The 23,113-nt window shown below is 44.0% G+C and overlaps 1 protein-coding gene across 2 annotated transcripts in view; it reads left to right on the forward strand.

Moving 5' to 3' along the window:
* Window positions 1-22,464, forward strand: part of NDRG3 (NDRG family member 3) — a 108,833-nt gene extending 86,369 nt beyond the window's left edge. The window contains exons 12-17 of one of the 2 annotated variants that reach the window (XM_082271753.1): window positions 3,116-3,167; window positions 3,721-3,768; window positions 5,408-5,443; window positions 6,669-6,720; window positions 14,872-14,910; window positions 22,217-22,464. In XM_082271753.1, the coding sequence (XP_082127879.1) occupies window positions 3,116-3,167; window positions 3,721-3,768; window positions 5,408-5,443; window positions 6,669-6,720; window positions 14,872-14,910; window positions 22,217-22,398 (409 nt within the window). In that variant the 3' untranslated portion in view covers window positions 22,399-22,464. The remainder of the gene's footprint in view (window positions 1-3,115; window positions 3,168-3,720; window positions 3,769-5,407; window positions 5,444-6,668; window positions 6,721-14,871; window positions 14,911-22,216) is intronic. The other variant, XM_082271754.1, reaches the window with a different exon arrangement.
* Window positions 22,465-23,113: the final 649 nt, after the last annotated feature.

A 23,113-nucleotide genomic window follows, 5' to 3' on the forward strand; every position in this document is an offset into this window, starting at 1 on the left:
GGTAAGGTTTTTCCTTTCCAACTTGAGCTTGTCCCCAGACCACTTACATGGGGCGGCGGTACAAGACCTGTTCAAAGGGTGATTGTCCTGGTTCTGACTTTGGAACATTTTCAGGGTTTTTACTCAAACCTGTTCCGTCCCCAGGAAGGCGAAGTGTGTCCAATCCTGGACCTCAAGGCGCTCAACTGCTTTATGCAGGTACAGACGTTCAGAATGGAATCCATTCGGACGGTGGTGGCATCCCTGCATCAGGGGGAATTTCCTCACCTCTACCGATATCAAGGATGCCTACTTGGTGCAAGGGGTCTGGAAGCAGGTCTTTTTTTTTTTTTTTTTTTTCTCTGCTCATATACAGACTTTTCGTGTCTCAGGATCTCAAGACAAAAACCTAAGTCTGTCAGAAGGTTCCAAGAGCACCTGGTCTGGTAAGCCGAGAGCGGGCTCTTCCAGACCTGCAGGCAAGCCCTCTTCTGCATGATTCACCCATGTCTGAGGTGGGGGAAAGTCTTTACCACTTTTTGAGAGCTGATTCGGTTAGAAGATCGAGTTTTGGTCTTATCCTCCAGTGAGGTTCTTTCATTCCGCCTGCGGGGTCTCTTTGGAGCTCGGAAAGATTTTCTACTACAAGGGGTGATTGTTCCGGTTCCAAGGAAGGAAGGCAAGGTACGTCCAATCCTGGACCTCAGGCCTTTGAACCGCTTTGTGTGGGTACGGAAGTTCTGAGTGGAGTCCATTTGTTCAGTAGTGGCATCCCCCCAAATAAGACGCTTTACCTTCATTTTCCAATATATGTCAGTCATAAGAGTTTTTCCTCAGATTTGCCGTGGGCGGGGAGCATTATCAATTCATGGCATTACCCTTTGTTCTTGTCTCGGGTATTTGCAAAAGTGTTGGCATTGTAGCAGCAGTGGGGTACTGTGATACTGGGCACCTGGACACTCCTCCTGTGAGCATAGTCAACTTGGAAATTACTGTTTGGACTCTGCAGGGGTTCGCTTGGAATTTGAACTTCCAAAAATCTGCTCTGGTTCCGTCCACCAAGTTGGACTATCTGGATCTGACTCTGCTTCAGCCAGGGTGTTTCTTCCAGGGGAAAAACTCCAAACACTGCAGGATGCGATTTGGCTCCTGCAAGTGCTGTGCCTGATGGTGTCTACCTTCAAGGCGGTTCCGTTTGCACAGTTCCACTCAAGACCTCTGCAAAAGGAGATTATTGCCAAGTGGGACAAGAATCCAGTGTCTAGACAATCGGATCCTGTTGAGTTGGGTTGCGAGAGTGTCCCTGATATGGTGGCTTCCCTCTCTGGCGCTTCGACAGGGCAAATCCTTCCTTCCTCTGTACTGGACGGTGGTCTCCATGGTTCTCAGCCTGTCTGGGTGGGGGGGTGTTTTGGGCACGGATGTGCTCAAGGGGTCTGGATCCTGGAGGAGTCAAGACTACCGATAGATAATACTGGAACTTCGGGCAGTAATATTTGTCTGGCTCATTGAACAATTTGCTTTTAGGAGTGCCAGTTAAGGATTCAATCGGTCAATGCCATGGTGTATGTCAATCGCCAACGGGGCACAAGAAGTGTCCTGGCGGCTTGGGAGGTAGCCGGCATTCTAAAGTTCAGCTTTATCTCCAGTGGGAGAACTCCCTAGGTGGACCTGTTGGCCTCTTGTCTCAACAGGAAGCTACAGCGAATTCTGGCTAGTTCTCGGCATCCTCTGGCCGACGTTAGACGCATTGGTGGCTCCTTGGGGCCAGTGACATCTGATAAACACCTTTCCCCCTGCTAAAGCCTGTGCCGAATCTCCTGCGAACGATCGAGGCTGAAGGGATTCGGTCATCCTAGTGGCTCCAGACTTGCCTTGCCGATCTTGGTACGCCGATCTGGTACGGCTGGTCCCCGATGTCCTTTGGAGACTTCCTCTCACTAAAGATCTATTGGCCCAAGGGCCAATCTTCCATCCTGCTTTAGTCGCTGGCTTTAATGTCTTGGCCGTTGAAAGCCAGGAGCTGAAGGATGGGGGGGGTTGTCTGAATCTGTGTTTTTCCCCGCTGTTAAAGGCTAGAAAATCTACCTTTTAGGAAGATTTATCATCGCGCCTGGAAGACTTGCCTTACATGGTGAGTCTCCTTGGGGTCGTTCCCGTTCCCTTTTGGTGGCTCGGATTTTTCCTGCCTAGTGTCCTACTCCTGTAGGGGGCAGCATAGGCAAGACAAAATTCCAATTCTTATTTTCTTTTTTTTTTGCTCGCACATAATTTGGATGGTGCAAGTCAGAGCTTTACCTCCTTCAATAAGCGAAGGGAAAGTTCTTTTGCAAACTGAACTGCCTTATTGCCTATAGTAAAACAACCCCCCTTAGAGATTGGGCAGTGTCGGCATAAGTGAACCTTTCTGGAATGGGATTTCGGTTTTAAGTTTCACTTCTTTCTCCATTTGTCTTGTTTTTTCAAGTATGTTATATTCAAGGAGGAAGTTTGCTATGATTATGTGTGATTTTCTGCCTCTGTCATGGTCAAAAGCTCTTAGGGGGTTCCACTGACTTCTATGAGACAGTTTTATATCCTCAATAGGTGGTGGCTATGTATATGCTGAATGTAACAGTCTTGCTTGCCCATTGTAGCAGTAGAAGCTTCTGGGACTTCTCCAGCCCAGCTACTTAATTGACCAATTATGTAATCTCCTGGAGAGCATATTTCCTCGCCAGTACCAGCTTAAGCCCAGCGACAATAGCTGTGTTTTCAAGTGTATATACTTCACTAATGCAATTGCAGCTACTGCAAAAGCAATTTTACCCCTGTAAAATGAAATGTTGGAAACAGGGTTGATGCCATGACAGTTTGGCTATGCAAGGCCTTTTTTTTTTTTTTTGGTTGTGCAAAAATTTAGCAAAAAAAACCACTTAAGTCTCAAAGAAACAATCTTCAGAGAATATTCACATAATTATTCAATTAAAATGCATGGTTATTTGCCTTGAGGAGATCAGCTGGGTGTATCTGCCACTTTCTGTAGAATCTTAGATCAGATCATGGCAATCTGTCGCTACTTTTTTTTTTTTTAACTATATATTCCATTTTCATTCCAATATAGGATTGTGATTAAGGAAAAGTCTTTATCTTCTAGGTGCCCTACTTTGCTGGTGGTCGGTGACAATTCTCCTGCAGTTGATGTTGTGGTAAGTGGCTTTTTATGTTTTTTTGCTTTGGTGTAGAAATCACCCTTCTCTTTTTTTTTTTTTTTTTGTTCTGTGGTAGGGGGTCAGAACACCAGAAGTGGTGGAAAATCTCTACAGAGGGGACAGAAGGGAAGGATTAAAGCCTCAATCTCTTAGGGCTTGTTCACACCATATGTTCATGAAAACCACGCAGATTTCACTTGCAGAGATCAGAGTTTACATCAGTTTGGATGTGCGTTTCAGTGAGTTTTTATGCATATTGACATTGGTTTTCATGCGCGTCAGTTATATGCCCTGTTGACACCAATGTTCATGTCAGTTTTTTTTTCCCCATGCAGAAAACTGCATTATTGCGGATTCCTGTACAGAATAAATCCGTAGGTTGTGGTGTGAACAGAGAACCATTGTTTTCTTTGAGCCCTTGCAGAACACATACAAAAAACTAAACCTCTCTGCACCATGGTGTGAACAAGGTCATAGGGATAGAATGGAAGAATGTTTATCCAATCCCTATTATATCTGTAAAAACCTAATAGCAATGTCTTCTTTCCAGGTGGAATGTAACTCAAGATTAGACCCAACAAGAACAACACTTCTTAAGGTATTGCTAAATGTTTAAAATTAATACATTCTGTATTTACTGGATATTGGCAATCCTCAGCCAGCTTCTATTTGAGATCCATCAAGATAAGGGTTTGCAAACGGAGTATCTTAACCTGGCTTTAGGGTATTGTACAAGAGTGGCTGTTGCTCCAGAGCAGTGCTTCCTCATGGCAGTTGTAAGCTAGGGTGACGGGTAGCTCACAGGTGGATGAAAAGGTCTTGAGGTACAACCTGTTTGATACAATTCATGGCTTTTGGATTGAACTTTATACATGTATAAAATTGTATATATACTCACCGGCCACTTTATTAGGTACACCTGTTCAATTTCTTGGTAACACAAATTGCTAATCGGCCAATCATATGGCAGCAGCTCAGTGCATCTAGACATGGGGAAGACAACTTACTCAAATTCAAACCGAGCATCAGAATGGGGAAGAAGGGTTTTAAGTGCTTTTGAACGTGGCATGGTTGTTGGGGCCAGACGGGCTGGTCCAAATATTTTAAAAAACTGCTGATCTACCAGGATTTTCACACGCCACCATCTCTAGGGTTTACAGAGAATGGTCTGAAAACGAGGAAATATCCAGTGAGTGGCAGTTGTGTAACTCTCTGAAAGCACAACACATCGAACCTTGAAGCAGATGGACTAAAGCGGCAGAACACCGGGTGCTTCTCCTGTCGGCTAAGAACAGGAAACTGAGGCTACAATTCGCACAGCCTCACCAAAATTGGACAATAGAAGATTGAAGAAACATTGCCTGGTCTGAGGAGTCTCAATTTTCAGCTGCGACATTCAGATTGTAGGGTCAGAATTTGGCATTAGCATGAAAGCATGGATCCATCCTGCCTTCAAAGGTTCAGGCTGGTGGTGGTGTAATGGTGTGAGGTATATTTTCTTGGCACACTTTTGGGCCCCTTGGTACCATTTGAGCATTGTTTAATCCCCACGGCCTACCCGAGTAGTGTTGCTGACCATGTCCATCCCTTTGACTACAGTGTCCCCATCTTCTGGTGGTTCCTTCCAGCAGGATAATGTACCATGTCACAAAGCTCAAATCTCACCACTGGTTTCTTCAACATGACAATAAGGTCACTGCACTCCAATGGCCTCAGCACTCACCACATCTCATCCAATAGAGCACCTTTTGGGATGTGGTGGAACAGGAAATTTGCATGGATATGTAGCCAACAAAACTGCAGCAACTAAGTGATGCTCAAGTCACTATGGCTCAAAATCTGAGGAATTTTTCCAACACCTTGTTAAATTTATGCCACGAAGAATTAAGGCAGTTCTGAAAGCAAAAGGGGGTCCAACCCGGTACTAGCAAAGTGTACCTAATAATAATAAAAGAGGCCAATGAGTGTATGTATATGTAGATTGCAATGCACAAGATCCAATATGAAGGTCTTGGGCAGCTTAATCATTGACTTGTATGAACTACAAAAAGACTGCCACTACCTGCCATTTGATGGCCTCCTTGTTATATGGATTTGGTCTCTTAGAATATTTACATCCCACAGAAGGAAATAACAGTATTCGGTCATGAGTTCTTCTGTTACTACTTCATATATAAAATTAAAAACTGAAATTTGGACATTCTAACTTTCTCATGACCTGTTTAATTTATTCCTAGATGGCTGACTGTGGCGGATTACCACAAGCTGTACAGGTTGGTCTGGTTTTTTTTGTTTTTTTTTTTCTTTGCTTTGCTCTACAGAAAGCTATATGCATTTCGGAAATTAGAAAGAGCAGACACAGCCACATTTTCTTCATGGGTAAAACCAAAAATGTTTAGAACCTGTCTAAATGTTATTGGTGTGTCACCATTGAGGAGGTCTTGCCTCATTTTCTGTCCTGGTGATCCCTTGTCAGTAGAACAGGTAATGACCACCTTCTGAAAATGCTAGTTGCACTCCAATTAGTGCAGTGGTCAGGATTATGCAAGGTACCAACGTGCATGTACGCAGTCATGACTGGAACCATAAAACATGGCAAGCAAGGTGCATTTATGAGGACAATGCAAAACATAATGAATTCCAAAAGAAAGAGCCGATGCTTGGCACCTTGCTCCTGCGCTCAGAACCTGGTTCTCGAACACCCTCTATCACGGGACTTTCCACTTGGCATCCCCAAATGGCTAAACCTTGCTGCCCTCTACGACCGGGGTGGTCGACTTGACACTGTAAATATAAACAAAAAAGAGGGCGCACCAGCCTAGCGCATTATCCTCAGTAGGCTTTTATTAATAAATATTTAAAAAGTGTCTACTCACAAACAAGTGATGTAAACCAGCATATCAAATCCGACTGACAACGTCCATAGTGTTGGAGTCCACTGTCTAAGTCCAGGAAATCGGCTGACTCGTTTCGAGGCAGTGCCTTTTCCTCAGAGCCTCTGAGGAAGAGGCAATGCCTCGAAACGCATCAGCCGATTTCCTGGACTTAGACAGTGGACTCCAACACTGTGGACGTTGTCAGTCGGATTTTATATGCTGGTTTACATCACTTGTTTGTGAGTAGACACTTTTTAAATATTAATAAAAGCCTACTGAGGATAATGTGCTAGGCTGGTGCGCCCTCTTTTTTTTTTTTTTTTTTTTTTTTTTTTGTGGCACATCCATCAGGACTTTGTAGCCCACAACATAGCATGTAGGGTTCAGCTATAAGAACAGCGTAGCACACAACATGGCATGTGCAGTGGTTAGGAATGTGTGTTCAGCTGAAGTTTTGTATCATAGTGGTATAAGAAATTGAATGCGTTTTTTCAAAAGTTTTCCATTTGTTCTGTTAGCTGGAAGATATCTTTCTATATAGGTGAACATCACGTGATGTTTTTCCACCTTAACTGTTTTGCCTTGAATCCTGACCTCCGTTTTCATATTTTGTTTTCTTTAGCCTGGAAAGCTGGCAGAGGCCCTAAAATATTTTGTACAAGGAATGGGATACAGTAAGTTCTATTATGCTTTGTTTTCTATTTTTTAATTTACTCTGATGTAATCTAATGATTGCAGTCTATTATACTTTGGAGCATTTGATTTGCCATTTCCTGTATGAATGTTTTTTTTCCTGGAGGGAATTCAGTATTTAGAAATGGGACATACACAAATGTTTTAACCAGTTTTTGACCTTTTTGTGTGCAACACTTAAAATCTAAACACTTTGTTGGCATGCAATGTGCCAAGCCCCTCCTCCTCTGCTCTTCATCTGCATTTAAAGCGGTTTTGACAGCCGTGGCTTTGATTACATAGGAAAGATCTTTCTGCTCCTAAAGGCCCGTGCACACAATAAGAAATTCTGATGGGAAATTTCGTCTGACGACCGATCTGCCGATTTTCGGATTGTTAGTATGGTGCTTTCGACAGCCGACTCCAGGATTTTTTCGGCCGAAAAGTTGATTTGCAGGCTATATAATTTTTGTCCAACACAACGTCCGATTTTCGTTTCATTAGTACAGTTTTCGACAGAAAAAAATCTTGAGCAAGACTAGGCATGTTCAGAGACGAAAGAACACATACAAAACAATCCAACACATGACCTCACTTCTGAAGTAGAATTTTGTCGCACGGGAAAATTCGTATGAAAATTAACCTTCACTTTCGACATCAGACTAGCATGCCACAAAAAACGGACGACAGATCGTTTCGATAATCTGATCGTGTGTACGGGGCTTAACACCCAAAGAACAGTGTTTGCAGTTTGCTTCTTTTTTGTTTTTTTTTAAATAGTTTGAACAATTTTTTTTCAAATTGTTCGTTCCCTAATTTTTATTCATAAAAAAAAAAAAAAAAATCCATTGTGAATAGCTTCAGTATAATATAGTAACACATTCTTATATAGGAGAAATGATAAAATATCCATTAACATTTTGTTTCAAAATTTGAGTCTCGTGTTCGTTTTTTTTTTTTTTTTTTTTTTTTTTTTTTAATTTCTTCTTTCAGTACAATGTATTGTAAAGCCTATCTCCAGGCAAATGTATTTATTTTTTTATCAACAGGGTTTTTTTTTTTTGTTTGGGTTGGGGTGAGCACAACTTTTATACTCGATACTTCGATCCTCTGGAAAACCGGTTCAACAGACAGTGAAAATAGCTCCTGTCTGTCCAGGTGTACCCAACGATTTCCAGAATTAACCCTTTCAGAAAGTCTACAGGTACCGCCAGGTTCCCACTAGTGAGTTGTAAATCCAATGCTGCAGGATGCCCCCTAAGTCCTTCAAATGTAGTGCCACACTGCTTCTAAAATGCTGCTTTAGAAATATCAGAGCTGATAAATTCACGACTCCTCACACCATACAAAACCTCCTGGTATCTTTCTGAGATTCTGCATTGTATTGTGGGAGACAGCAGGGGTGTGTCTCCATATCCACTTTTCCGAAAGTTGTAAATTGCATACTGCAGGTGCTAGGTTTCTATGGCATCCTGTAAAAAAACAGGTTCACAAGTCCTGGGTACTGATTGGCACCTTTTTTTTCTAGTCATTAGGGTTGCACTGATACATTTTTTTTTTTTTTTTTTTTGTACCCATGAGTACTTTCTGGTATCAATACCTTTTTGTGTTAGCTGAGCCTATAACAAATGGTCTCGAATCACCTGCAATTTGAACAGGAATGCGGTGCAATTCCTGTCCAAATCATGGTGTTTTTTTTTTATTTTTTTATGCGATTCTGTATAGTGAATTTGAGCCTGTTCATTTTGTATGGGCTCAAATTGTACCACAAAGGTATCAGTTTTGGGTAATGGGGCATTTTCACGAGTACTCTTGAAAATACTCGGTATCGACGATGTCGGTGCAACCCTGCTACTTTTTTTTTTTTTGGTTTGTTTTGGAAGCAGAGGTTTTATGATGGGTGTTTGTTCTAAAAGGTGCTGTGTAACTGCCAGGATATCATATTTATTTCTCATCCTATGCCACCATCTGATGTGATTGTGGGGGAATGGCTTAAAGCGGTAGTATCCCGCTTTTTGACACTTTTACCTACAGGTAAGCCTATAATAAGGCTTACCTGTAGGTACAATTAATATCTCCTAAACCGGCACGGTTTAGGAGATATTTGCGGCTCATGCGCTCTGAAGGCCCGGGGGGGACCTTCAGTTTTCCTTGCCGGGAGCTTGCCGGAAAATCACTCCCGCGCGCATGCGTGGGAGTGACGTCATCGCGGCTCTGGCCAATCACAGCGCCGAACCCGGAAGAGACGCCGAGGGATCATGGCAGCGCCGGCAGGGATGCCCGGGGGTCCGTGTCGGGGCTTCGTTCTAAGGTAAGTAATACATAATGGGCTAGTATGCGATGCATACCAGCTCATTATGCCTTTGTCTTGCAGGTTTTTTTTTGTTTTTTTGTTTTCGGGTTTACAACCACTTTAAGGCAGAATTCCGGGCTCAAAAACAACTTTGGCCCATCCGCCTTGTTTTTGAAGAAAGTATACTTGCCTTCCTTCTACTTCCTCCCTCTTCGGCCACGGCCCGCGCCGTCTCTGCCTGTTTGCGATGACTCCTGGGAGCTGAACGTCATCGCTCCCAGGAGTCAATGCACTGGCCCCGCTCTTCAGTTCTGGTGCAGGCGCATCATTCCCTGCTAAACAGCTTCTGGGCATGCTAGAAGCTGAGCAGGGCATTTTGGGACGAAGAGGACGCGCTGGCTTCAGCTGCCCACATCCGAGATGGCAGCGCTGGAGAAGAAATTTTCAAGGTAAGTGCGACCCGGGACAGTTCAGAGGCTATCCATTATGGAATGTACTAGCCCTGACTGTCCCGGGGGTATTTTTATCTTAATTTCACCCCGAGGCCGGAACTCCGCTTTAATCTTTTCTGAAATGCCTGACAGTCTGTAGCCGACTTGTTTAAACTCATCAGTGTTGCATGAGGATGGGGCTTAGTCATCACAAAGTTTATACATGTTAGGGTGGGGGTTAAGACTGTACCTGCCGGCTATTAAGATCTAGTGGTGTTCCAGTAATGAAGACCCTTAAGAAAATGTATTGATATAAATGTTATGCATGCAAAGGAAGATTTAATATCGCTTTTCCTGAGGGTGATTAGTGCTCACTTGGCTTTCTTAGAGCTATAGCTTCCAGCATATGTTGGCTGCCTGGTCCACGAATATGTCATGTGGCTGGGATATCACACAGTTGTGTCTAGGGGCCAATGGGATGAACCACCGTATACAGCAAAATGACCGTGAAGGGCTGAAAACTGAAGCTGCAGACTGCCATAGCTCTTGAAGATCAAACTATCAATTGTTTAAAGCAGACCATAATTTTTAAATACTGAGTCCGCCTACACTTGAGATTTTGACATGACCCTAAATGCAAAGAAAACTCTTACTGCTACAGGGCAGAATCGGGTGTATTCAAGTTTTTTTTTTTTCTTTTTAATTGCGTTTTGAAAGACCACAGCGCAAATAGTGTTGCATAAAATATTGCAACGACCGCCATTTTCTTCTCTAGGGTCTCTGCTAAAAAATGTTTTAGGGGTTCAAAGTAATTTTCTAGCAATAAATACTGATTTTTAACGTGTAAGCAACAAGTGTCAGAAAAAGGCTTAGTCTTTAAGTGGTTAAACTTTATGTACAGACAAACTTTAAGTTCATTCCTTTGATCTAGGCGTCAAAGCCTTTCAGGGCCTTTTCAGGAGGATCCAAACGAACCTAGTCTGGAAAGCAAAGATCGTATTTCTCCAAACCAATGAACTAAGCTCCTTCAGCATGAAGGTGTGCCCTCACCCGTATCAGGGGTGGGGTGATGTCTTCGCTCGTTTCCAGACCCATGGCCTTACCTTGTCCAAGACAAGTTGGTCCACAAAGTCATTCGATCCGGCTACAAGATCGAGTTTTGCTCTTGTCCCCCAGCACCTTGCACCTGTCCCCAGACCGCTTACAGGGCCTGTTAGGGGCGTTAAAAGACCTGTTCCTTCAAGGGGTGATTGTCCTCATTCGGACTTCTGAAGTTTTCAGGGTTTTTACTCAAACATGTTCGGTCCCCAAGAAGGAAGTCCAATATGTGCCAGTCACCAGCGTTTTCTCCGCTTTACTTTGGCAGAGGAGCATTCTCAGTTTGTGGCATTACCCTTTGGTCTCTCCTCTGCTCCTTCGGATCGCGGTACTGGGCTACTTTGACTATCTCCTTCTGTGGACGGGGTCTCCCTCTGCTCCGGAGGATAACCTGGGGAGCACAATACTAACTCTGCCGAAGTTTGGCTGGATTCTGAACCTTCAGAAGTCTGCACTGGTTCCATCCACGATGCTTTACTATCTGGGTGTTACTCTGGACTCGGCCTTAGCAGGAGTGCTCCTTCCTTTGGGCAAAATTCCAGAAATTGCAGGCTGCAATTCGCCTTCTGCTGTGCAACAGATGGTCGTCCCTCTGGACTTGCATGCTAGTGCTGGGCCTGATGGTGTCTACCTTCGAGGCGGCTCCATTTGCACGTCTCCATACGAGGGCCCTGCAAAGGGAGAGTCTCGTCAAATGGGACAAGACTCCCCAGTCTCTGGAAAATCAGATCCGGCTGAGTCGAGGAACAAAGGAGTCCTTGATATGGTGGCTTTCGTGCTTCGGCTGGGAAAATCCTTTCTCCCCTTGTATTGGACAGTGGTCACCACGGATGCCAGCCTGTTTGGTTGGGGAGGCCTCCTCGGCAAGCATTCTGCTCAGGGGATATGGACGCTGAAAGAGTCCAGACTACTGATCCATTTCTTGGAACTCTGAGCGATCAGACCTTGTGTCTGGACCATTGGATTGATCGTCTTCAGAACTGTCCAGTGTGCATTAGCTTTAGCTATATATTTCCAACACCTGTTAGCCACACATACCTTGATTCATACTTTCTTCAGGTAGTATGTCATGTGGCTCCTCCGATCGTCCCCACTACCTCCGTGGGATAAGACTTCAATTTGGTCTTTTCTGTTCTTCAAAAGCCTCCTTTTGAGAACATTTGGGAGATTTCTCTGCTTTCGTGGTTGAGAACATTCGGGAGATTTTTCTGCTTTCGTGGTCTCCAGAAGGTTGCCTTTTTGATAGCTATCACTTCTGCTTGCAGAGTATCTGAAATGACAGCGTTGTCTTGCTGTTCGTTTACCTTATCTGGTGGTCCAGAGATAAAGTGGTACTTCAACCTAATCAGTCTTTTCTTCCTAAGGTGGTTTCTGATTTTCCTTTTGGATGAATACATTGTGTTGCCTTCACTCTGTCCCAAGCCTAAGCATTCTAAGGAAATTGCTTTGCATTCTTTGTGTTTTGGGCGATCAGGGTTTACCTGGAGGCCACTGAGTCTTTTAGAAAATCAGATGCTCTTTTTGTCCTTACCGAGGGACCTCGTAAAGGATTGGCTGAGTCTTCTGCGACCATATCCAGATGGATCAGGCAGATGGTGGTTCAGGCTTATTCACTGAAGGGTCAGGTTCCTCCTTTCCCTGTGAAGGTGCATTCTACTAGGGTGCGGAGTGCCTCTTGGACTTTTTTCCATCAAGCGTCTGTGAGACAAGTTTGCAAGGTGGCAAAGTTCTACAGTGTAGATGTGTTGGCATGTTCGGCTGCCTTTTTGGCAGCAAGGTTTTGCAGGCTGCTGTTTTAAAGAATCTGTTTTGTTCTCTTTGAGGTTGTTTTTCTTTTTCTGGGTGAGCTCCAGTTTTTCCTGGTTGAGCTCCTTTTCACCTGGTTGGCTAAGTTTAGCCTTTGGGGAATTACGTTCTTTGCGTTCTCCCCACCCCTCATGACAATACTGATTTGGGACCTCCCAATGGTAATAAGATATGGAGCTGCATCTGTCGATTAACGATGGAGAACTGGATTTTTGTAATAACTTACCGTAAAATCCTTTTCTCTGAAGTTCATCAACAGACGCAGCACCCGCCCCTCTACTTTTGGGTGTGGGGGTTTTTTGTCTTCTATACACTGCTTGCAACAAAACTTCAATTTGAAGTAGTGTGTGGGGGTTATGCCTGCATGGACAGCCCCCATGGACCTGGTAAAGTTCCCCCCCCCCCCCCCCGCCTAGTGCCTATTCCTGATTGGAGCAGCATAACCCCATGGTAATAAGATATAGAGCTGCGTCTGTCAAACTTCAGAGAAAAGGATTTTATGGTAAGTTCTTACAAAAATCCAGTTTTGTGAGGAAAAACCTATTTTATTTGGGTACAGCATTGCAAATACAGTGCAATTGTCGGTTAAAGTAGCACAGTGCCGTATTGAAAAAAAAAAAACATCTTTGTTATGAAGGGAGGGTAAATCTTCTGGAGCTTAAGAGGTTAAATGAGACTACAAAAAGAAAAACCTTTGAAATGAAATGTATATGGTCTATAACGGCGGTCACTAAATGGCGGCCCGCGGTCCATTGGCGGCCCGCGCGATGCTTCTGCCCGGACCGCGAGCCCGCTACCTAGGTTGAGTCCTTCCCCTCCTCGCTGCGACTCCCGGCTCCCGGCTCCCGGCTCCCTCGCAGCCGGTGTCCTGTCGGGCCGCCGCGCGAGTAGGGGGCGTGACGTCACGTGCGCGTCCCGCCCCCTGCTCCTGACTGCGGCTCCCTCACACTCGGGCAGCGAGCTAGGGCGTGACACTATGTGCACGCCCCGCCCCCCTGTTCGCGGCTTTTGGCTCCTGGCTGCAGTTCAGGACTTCAGGTATGTGGAGCACATTTTAGGGGCATATTTTGCCATATTTTGTTCTGCTCATTAGAGTGCCCCATAAAAAAAAAAAATGTGCCCAACAGAGTGCTCCCTTGACATAAAATGTGCCCATCAGCGTGCCCCTTATTTTATGCTAAGGGACATGCTGATGGGCATATTTTATGTTAAGGGGCACTCTGATGGGCATATTTTATGTTAAGGGGCACGCTAATGGGCATATTTTATGTTAAGGGGCACGCTAATGGGCATATTTTATGTTAAGAGCAACGCTGATTTAAATGTTTTGTTTTGGCCATCAGAGTGCCCCCTAACATAAAATGTGCCCATCAGCGTGCCCCCTAACATAAAATATGCCCATCAGCGTTCCCCCTAACATAAAATATGCCCATCAGCATGCCCCTTATTTTATGTTAAGGGTCACACTGATGGGCATGTTTTATGTTAAGGGGCACTCTGATGGGCATATTTTATGTTAAGAGCAACGCTGATTTAAATGTTTTGTTTTGCCCATCAGAGTGCCCCCTAACATATAATGTGCCCATCACCGTGCCCCCTAACATAAAATGTGCCCATCAGCGTGCCCCCTAACATAAAATATGCCCATCAGCGTGCCTCTTATTTTATGTTAAGGGTCACACTGATGGGTATATTTTATGCTAAGGGGCACGCTGATGGGCATATTTTATGTTAAGGGGCACACTGATGGGCATGTTTTATGTTAAGGGGCACTCTGATGGGCATATTTTATGTTAAGAGCAACGCTGATTTAAATGTTTTGTTTTGCCCACCAGAGTGCCCCCTAACATAAAATGTGCCCATCAGCGTGCCCCCTAACATAAAATATGCCCATCAGCGTGCCTCTTATTTTATGTTAAGGGTCACACTGATGGGTATATTTTATGCTAAGGGGCACGCTGATGGGCATATTTTATGTTAAGGGGCACTCTAATGGGCATATTTTATGTTAAGAGCAATGCTGATTTACACGTTTTTTTTTGCCCATCAGAGTGCCCCCTTAACATAAAATGTGCCCCTCAGAGTGCCCCCTAACATAAAATGTGCCCATCAGAGTGCCCCCTAACATGAAATATGTCCATCAGAGTGCCCCCCTAACATAAAATATGCCCATCAGCGTGCCCCTTATTTTATGTTAATGGTAACGCTGATGGGAATATTTTATGTTAAGGGGCATGCTGATGTGCATATTTATGCTGTGGTACACACTGATGGGCATATTTTATGTTAAGGGGCACTCTGATCGACATATTTACGCTATGGGGCACACTGATTTGATAAGACATACGGTGACTACAATCTTCCTGAGTCAGCACCGACTTGAGATTCGGACCTCGGCCCAATGAAAATTTTAGCGACCGGACCTCCTTGAATTTTAATTCATTACCCCTGGTCTATAAAGTCCTTTTTCTCAGTTTACTAACCTGTTTGTGTCTGTCCTTTCCCCTTGTTGAATGTTACCGCAGTTCCATATGTTCAGCTCAGTCATCTGAACAGTGAATCAGGTACCTATAGTCCAGAATGGTGTGCAGCACGTCTTGGATTGGTCAGAATAGTCCTGTGCTTTGCTGGGTGGCGTGTGGTTCTAGTTTCTCTTTCTAGAACTTCACTTTGTTTGCATCAAAAGGCAGCTTGGCATGTTGATGTCTGTGGTGTTTTTTTTTTTTTATTTTATTTCATGCATGATACTGCATGGTAGTTGTAAATGTATTTGGAGTTAAATTTTTGCCTGGTGTTCAGACCTCCTGTATTTAAAGCATATTTAAATTAAAAAATGAACACATTGCAGCTTACCAGTCCTTAGATATATGGTGGCTACACTAGTGTTTTTTTTTTTTTCTCTATTTTAGCCTGGTAATCCTGCCAGTATCATACTTTTGTCGTAGTGACAAACTCACTGTACTGTCTATGAACCATTGTTGCCCTGATTTGGACTGCAAACGCCTCTTTGCTGTAGGGAGGAGATGCTGTGTAATGTGCTAAAGCAGAAATTTCGGTTTCTGGCATGTGGCGGCCCTTGCAACTTCTCTGAAAAGCAATCCACTGCATTTGACAGGCAGAGAGCTGGCAATATATCTGGTGTTTTTTTTTTTTTTCTGAAATGCCAACCCACCAAATCACACCTGCATTGCACATGATTGGGATGTGCCCCATTCATTTAAGAGTATTTGATTTATTTTACCGTGAAGCAAAGCAGCTTGACCATGGCGTGTGTATAGCGCTGAGTGGCTGCATGTCCTTGTTAAGGTGGACAGTATAGCTGCCCACTGGGTGGACATCTAAACAAGCCCTTTTTTTGATTTCCATTTAGTGCAGTTAGAGGCACTGAATGAAAATCTGGCAGCATTACCAGGTTTACTTTAATCCTACAGGACACAAGCATCCTTTTCATACACCATGGGTTATAGGCTCATGCCTGCAGTCGATTGGACATTGGTAAGCTTTAAAGGACCTGGCCCCTTGGGCACCTCCCCTATAACCCTCAGTGATCTGCTACGTGAGTCCTCAGTTTCCTTGTACTATGGTGATGAACCTCTTCTTTTTCGGAGAAATAAGCTTTACATTCACCTTTGCAGGCCCAACCTTGCAACCAGCTATTGCTGCTATTCCAGAATGTCAAACTGCTAACTCCTTGCCAAGTGCTTCTACTTCTCGAATAGTAGGACACCTTCATGCTTCTCCTAGACTTTAACCTCAAAACCTAAGTTTAACCATTCATTCTGACGCAAGGCTTGGCCCCAAAAAGCAACCAATCCCTTTTCACAATGAAGTGATGCCCTCGCACTTAGGAGTGGGGGGATGTCTGATGCAGTGTCTCCACTGGTCTACAGACATCCCAAACTAATGGATTCCATAGGTTGTTTCTAGGTAGTACATAACTCTCTACCTCCTCACTGCTTCCTTCTGTCACATCACCTAAAATGTCCAAGGACAGTCAGATTTGCAAAAGCCAACCACGTCCTTTCCCTAATCTTTCTGCCAGTATCACCACAGCGCAGGTCCAAAGCACATCTGAGGTATTTATCCTATCCTTGACTTACTCACTCAGCAAATTTATTCACCCACAAGGTTCACAATACTCTAGGACTCTTCAGGGGACAGAGTAGACAATCTTCTCCTGAATGAAGCATCCCCTTCATGTTCTGCAGGAAATCTCCAAAAGACTATTCCACCTGCTTCAGGCCTTTTGCTCAGTTGTCCTCTTCAAAGATCTTTACTACAGCCTTCTATTTGCCTTGAGTATTTGAAAAATTTTTCTACATGCATCTTTTTTTTCCAAAAGGGTGGGATTTCTGTTGAATCTCAGTTGAGTATTGGCTGTAAAGAAATTTCAGCATGAGAGCTTGAAGTTAAAAGGGTTACCTTCTTAGATGGTGTCCTTCACCCAATTTCAGAAAGGACTTGCTAACTAAACCCTCGCTCATCATGGAAAAAGCAGGTTCTCTAGATTTGGCACGCTCCTGGCATTTTCCGAGCAGATCAGAACAGTTGTCACAAGGCCCTCTATTCCACCCTGATTTAGTCTCTAGGTTAAATGGCATGACTGTTGAAACCCAGGTCTTAAAGTATTTAGGGGGGCTGCAGGGGAAGCTGCATGCAGAAGGTTTTACCTTACTGCATAGAGTGCAGTAAGGTAAAAACCTTCTGCCTTTACAACATATTTAGAGTATAGAGGGTTCTTTCTGTCATTGCTAACCTGCTGAGTAAAAAGCCCATCTCCAGGAAAAATATTTTCGTCCCTGGAAATCTTATTTCACCTGCGGTGAGAGCAGTCAATTGAATCCCATTGTTTACTCTATACCACATGTCTGCCCCTCCTATAAACAAATCTTATCAGAATCTTGCACCCATCACGGTAACGGGTCAGCCTCCTATCCCTTAAAGCCTCCAGCTTTGCCTTCCCTCACAGAAAACCTGTTTTCTGGCTGGGTTCACACTGCTCAGACATCGAAGTCAGACGACTTCGATCAGACTTTGCCCTACGGCTTCATGTCAGACTTCCATGCAACTTCAATGAACAAGATCGGTCTATACCAGGTGTTTGAGTCTAGTACGAATCTTGAGGGGGGCCCCCAGATCCCAGCCCCCTCAGGGTGATCAAGTATAGGGAAAATTGTACTCCTACTCATTTACCCCAAAAATGTGTCAAATAAAAACCGTACGCAAGGTTTTGACAAAGTCCTATTAAAAAAATGTCCCCCGTCGTAGCTCCGTGTCTCCCTCTGCTGATGTATTTTCCGACACTAGCTCCCTTTGTTGTTGGCTCCGGCGTCTGCCATTTCTTATATAGCCATGGGACGTGGCCATCCAGAGACCCCCTGTCCCCTTGTGACCTCACCTCCCGAAGCATGCTGGGGCAGTAACATCTAGAGACCTCTTTAGGTGTGTAGTAGTGATCGACTGATATCGTTTAACACCGATACCAGTATTTTTTTTTTTAAGGTCTACAGTTACTGCGGTGGAGGGATCTGAGGGTCTAAAAGACCCCCAAACCCCTCCTCTGCACCTAAAAGCATTCAAAACGCCAAGTTTGGCTGATTTGAATGCTGTAGGTTTTTTTTTAATTCGGCGCCGCCAGTACCTGGAAGTCATGTCATGCCATCACTTCCGGGTACTCGGCGGCGACAAATTAAAAAAAATGGAGACCCGGTCAGACGGCGGCAGTGCAGGTAGGACAGCCGCATCGGTTGTCATTACAAGTCAGCCGACCGTCGGCTATGGACACTGGTACCGGGGTGATGTCTCTAGCTGCAGGCATCACTTCGGTACAAGCACTTTCCCTAAATATCTGTAAACCCAAAGGCCGATCCCGATAGATCAGGGAAAGTGCATATCAGCCCTCGATTAATCGGTCGATCTCTAGTGTGTAGACCCACCATTTGTGCAATGTTTTGACTACTTGAATAAAGGTTTTAGGGATTTTATGCTATGCTATCTCCTATGCGAACGCCCTCTGGATTTTCAGTTTACATGCCTGAGGTTCTCTGGAGGGTGTAAAGGCTCCCGGCTGGTTTTAAGGCCACAAATGTTACTGACCACCTATGATGGGTCTATGCAAGCTGGTAAGCAAATGTTTTATCTCTGGAGGTGTTCAAGGATCACAAACTGCAAGGTGGGGGATGGTGTGGAAACCGTTTAAGAACCCTTTCATCACGTTTGGACTCAAGCTATCACAAGATAAATTTATTCATTATTAGCGCAACTCCATATTTGATAAATTTTTTGGGACTGTTATAGCTCACAGATGAGTTGCTGCTAAATTGTCTTATCTTTGATTTTTAGTGCATTTTCTTCTCTATTTTGATAAAGTGGCCTAGTGTGGTCCAAGAGGGGGGGGGGGCTCTCACTCGTCCCCCTAACCCCCTCCCCTTTCTCACTTTCCAGGCTGCGTGCGCGGATAAGGGTCAGGTATGGATTTTGGGGGATACCAGACTCAGACCCAATTATGCAATTGGGTTTGAACCCTACGCCATTTTAAATTTTGACGTGGGATTTCCCTTCAAGATCCTCTGAGCATAAGTCGCATGCCACAAGTCTGATAAGTTAGGATACGACTTGCATTCAAATCAATGGGCTGAAATCGTGTCCAAGACGGACCAAAGTAGTGCAGGAACTTTTTTCAAAATCAAGCTGACACAAGCTGGACCAGTTAGATGGCTCGCATAGGGTACCATCTTTTTTTTTTTTTTTTTTTACATGTCATGCAACATATGCTCCCAAAGTCGGAGCATATGTCGCACCAGTGTGAACCGGGTCTCAAGCTTTTTCTTGTATTGGACCCACATGTAGCCCCCTGTGATCCCCATAGACCTTAATTTCTTTTTTGCTTAAAGTGAATTTTTTTGCTTGGCAGAAACCAACCTTTTACCATCAGGGATATTCTTTTTTAGCATTTCTTACACTTTTATATAGCAGCCTTTTCTGATCTGCCAAAATGTCTTAGACGTATCTCAGTGTTTGAGGGCTCTCTGCAGGAAAGACACTTCTCATACTTGCAACCATCAGGTCGTGGTATGCCCAAGACCATTCTTTCAAAAGTTGGTTTCAGAGTTCCATTGCTGACAACGCTGTCTGCCATCCTTGTTCTTTCCTCCAACTCTGAGGGCACCCCACTGCAAACCCTCCATTGCTATGGGAATAAAAATTGTTCAAGCTTACACTCAAACCAAGCACCTTTTCGCGCTCTGTTGTGCGTACACTCCACCATGTTGGTTGAAACAGGTTGGGCTTTTAGGCAATGCGCCTCTGGTGCCCAACTTGGTTAGGCTGCCCCCTGGTGTTCTGCTCATCATTTTCTTACCAGGTAGTTGTTCTACCTTCTGCTGGCACAGCTTTTGGCTGTAAGGCTCTTGCAGTGGCACTTTAAACCTGGGTAATAGTTACTCCTGTTGTTGGACCTGCCACAGTTCTGTTGCCTAGTTTTCATCCTTGTATGCATTGCTTTGGGACTTCCTATGGTGTCTGAATAAGATGCTTGTGTCCTGTACTGTACAATTTAAGATGAGGAATTTTGCCTTTCTGGTAACTTCCATATCTTGGAGTACAGGATACAGGCCTTCTCAACTCTCCTTGTTATATCCAGTGCTTGCTAGAAAGCTGAAGACTTATAGGGGAGGTAAGGGGCATGTCCTCAAAAGCTTGCCAATGTCCATTAAACGGAAGGTACAAAAAGCCTATAACCCATGGTGTATGAATAAGATGCCTGTGTCCTGTACTATACTCAAGATATGGAAATTACAGGTAAGTGTATGTCAACTCGTCATTTTCTGTACTTGTGTCTTCTTGGGTTTAGATGTATTGAAAGGTGTGGATTTGTTTTTTTTTCACCGCAGACTTCTCTTCCAGTTGGAGGATCTTGCAATAATTGGTGCTCTTTTGCGACAAATAGGGACTGTTTAGCTATTTAGGGCCCTCAGTTCTTTCACTTTTAGGGCTCATTTACACAGTTGTGCTTTATTATTATTATACAGGATTTGTATAGCGCCAACAGTTTGCGCAGCCCTTAACAAAATGAGGGCAGACATTAGTTACACTACAATTTGGAACAAAAGGAATCAGAGGGCCCTGCTCGTTAGAGCTTACAATCTAAAAATGCACATGTTCTGACACATTAAAACAATTTTTTTTCTTCTGCGTTTAAAGGTTAGTGGCAATGAACCAAAATGCATATTTCCTCTTTTTGTGTGTTGGCAAGAAGTATTAAAGAAGTGTGGCCAAAGCTTTTTTTGGAGTGCACCTATTTCTGCACTCCTGTGACCCAAATTCAGCTGATGGCAGGCTAAAGCTGTCGACACCATAGAGCTGGTTCAGCCTCTGAGGGGATTGTGACAATGTCAGGTTCCACCCAGATGCCTGACCGACAGAGGGCTCAGCCCGGAGCCAGCCGCCACCACTCACACCACAGCTCAGTGCTCCAGCTTGTGACTGGCAGTGGGTGACTGACAGTCTCCGCTTTCTGCACAGTGAAGACCGAGAACTGAGCGATCAGCAGTCATGTGATTGCTCAGATCTCAGCCTTCGAGCAGGAGGGGGACAGCTGGTGCATTTGACCGGTGCTGCAGTAACAAAGATGTGCATGCGTTTTTTTGTTTTTCTTTATTTATTTTTATATATTGTATCTATGTATGTATGTATGTATATATGTATCTCCATCCCGCACGTCTTTAAAGCCTTGGTCAATGGCTGTTATCCCTAAATGCAAAAATGCATCAACACACAAAGGAAAGTTACATGACCATACACCTGCCTAATGCTACCAAAAGCATCTCTATGCATGTACATGGATCTAAATGGGCTGTCAGATTTAAAAATGGCATCACTGTATAAGGCTTCACCTGCACAGCTGCATCATCCATTTACAGGAATCTGTGAATGAACAAAAGTCCCATCTGCTGCTGTGGCAGATTGTGGTGTAGTTCGCAATGGAAAACAAGTATGATGATCACTGCACTTGTAATCCATTGACACTTCCTCCAGCCCTCCCATATCCCGTACCTCGGTAGAGGCAGGGAAATGAAGGAAGAGTCTACAGGAGCCTGGCATTGCCCCCATGATCCCCTGGTCGTGGTTGCAGTACTTTGTAAATTCTTTTGCAAAAATAGCGCATAGGTTTTCCAAAAAATTTGCTTTTTTTTTGTGTGCAAAAGGTGGACTCGGCCTTTTAGACTGTTTCACGCAACAGATGCAAACACATTGACAAAGCGTTTCCAATATACAACTTGCAGTATATCTCTCGGATCAGTTTTGTATTTGCTCTCTACTGTCTCTGCCAATTAAACCGAAGAGGAATTCTGTCGATTTGTATCCTGGAAATGCTTGTTATGGATTGACTTGAACCTGGTTCAAGAGGCAACTTGACTTCCAGCCAAAATTTTTTTGGGGGTACTGTGTTTTAGGGAAACATTTGGGAATTTTTTTTTCTTAATGCTCTGCTCCACAAAACCACTATTGAGGCTTTCAATATACTGCTGAGTCTCGACTACCCAATCAATTAAATTCTGTGGTAGATGGCTTTTTTTTTCTCTGGTAACTTCTTGCAATCATATTTGCAATTGCAAAAAGCTTATAATTGCTTTAAACTGTCTAAAAATTGCCATATGTGACCAATTTTACATAAAAAGCCTTCAGTGCAGTGTTTGGGATCACCAGGGGAAATTCCAATCTGTTCACATTGCTTCTTTATGGAGGGGAGCACCAAAGTCCTCTATTTTAGATGTAGACCTTTAAACTGGAAGCAAGACAATCTGCTAATGGAACATAAACTCTGCAGTTTACCAGGTTGTACTTATTTTTTTTTTTTCCCTCTTGTAGTGCCAGCGGCAAGTATGACCAGACTCGTCCGTTCCCGCACTCACTCTGCCTCCAGCAGCGGCTCAACAGAAGTCCCCCGCAGCCGATCTCAAACCAGCAATGCCCACCTTGACACCACGCCTGGCTCTGCAATCACAAACGATGTCAAGGAAGCTCCACAGACACTGGAATTATCTTGCTAAAGCGCTCCATTAATTTCCTAGATCTGCCCAACAATGAACCCATCCAGACCAGCAACTCTGGAGAAAAAAAAAATTCCCATTTTCTTTCCATTATTTGATCCTCATGTAACTTTGTGCATGAACTTTCTAAATATCTAACCTAATAGTCTTGATACTTCTGAAAATAACAGTTCCATGTATCATTCCCTGTGTTTAAAGGGGATTTCCAGGAGAATTTATTTCCATTGGTTTGACCCCCCCCCCCTCTGTTTCATAGTATAAAGGGGTTAATCTTCCCCTCCAGCTGCCCTTGGGGGGTTTAACGAATGATCCAATTTGGTTTCACTTGCAGCTCTCTGCTTGACTATGGGCTGGGCTTGTGGTATGGCCATACACATGAAGTTGCTGTTTGAGAAATATTGGTTAGTTGTACTTAAATTAACCCATACTCCATCTTAATCCTTTAATAGCAAGTCTTCCAAGATCACAATCCCGGCTATTTATTCTGTGCCCATCTGATCTAATTGACCCTATTAGTGGAGCCTGACTTAATGGCCATGACCTGACAACTTACTTCCTCCTGACTGATGGGACTGCATCAGTTGGCATTAAGGGAACACTCATTGGACAAGGAGATGGCGGTTGTTGGTGGTTAGCCATTTAGATGGGTAATGAGTAAAACTCAGTCGGGAGCAGGTACAAAAAGACTGTTCTATCCTTAAACCGGTCAAGTTTA

This window comes from Pelophylax lessonae (assembly GCF_965119305.1).
Source record: "Pelophylax lessonae genome assembly, chromosome: 11".
Taxonomy (NCBI): domain Eukaryota; kingdom Metazoa; phylum Chordata; class Amphibia; order Anura; family Ranidae; genus Pelophylax; species Pelophylax lessonae.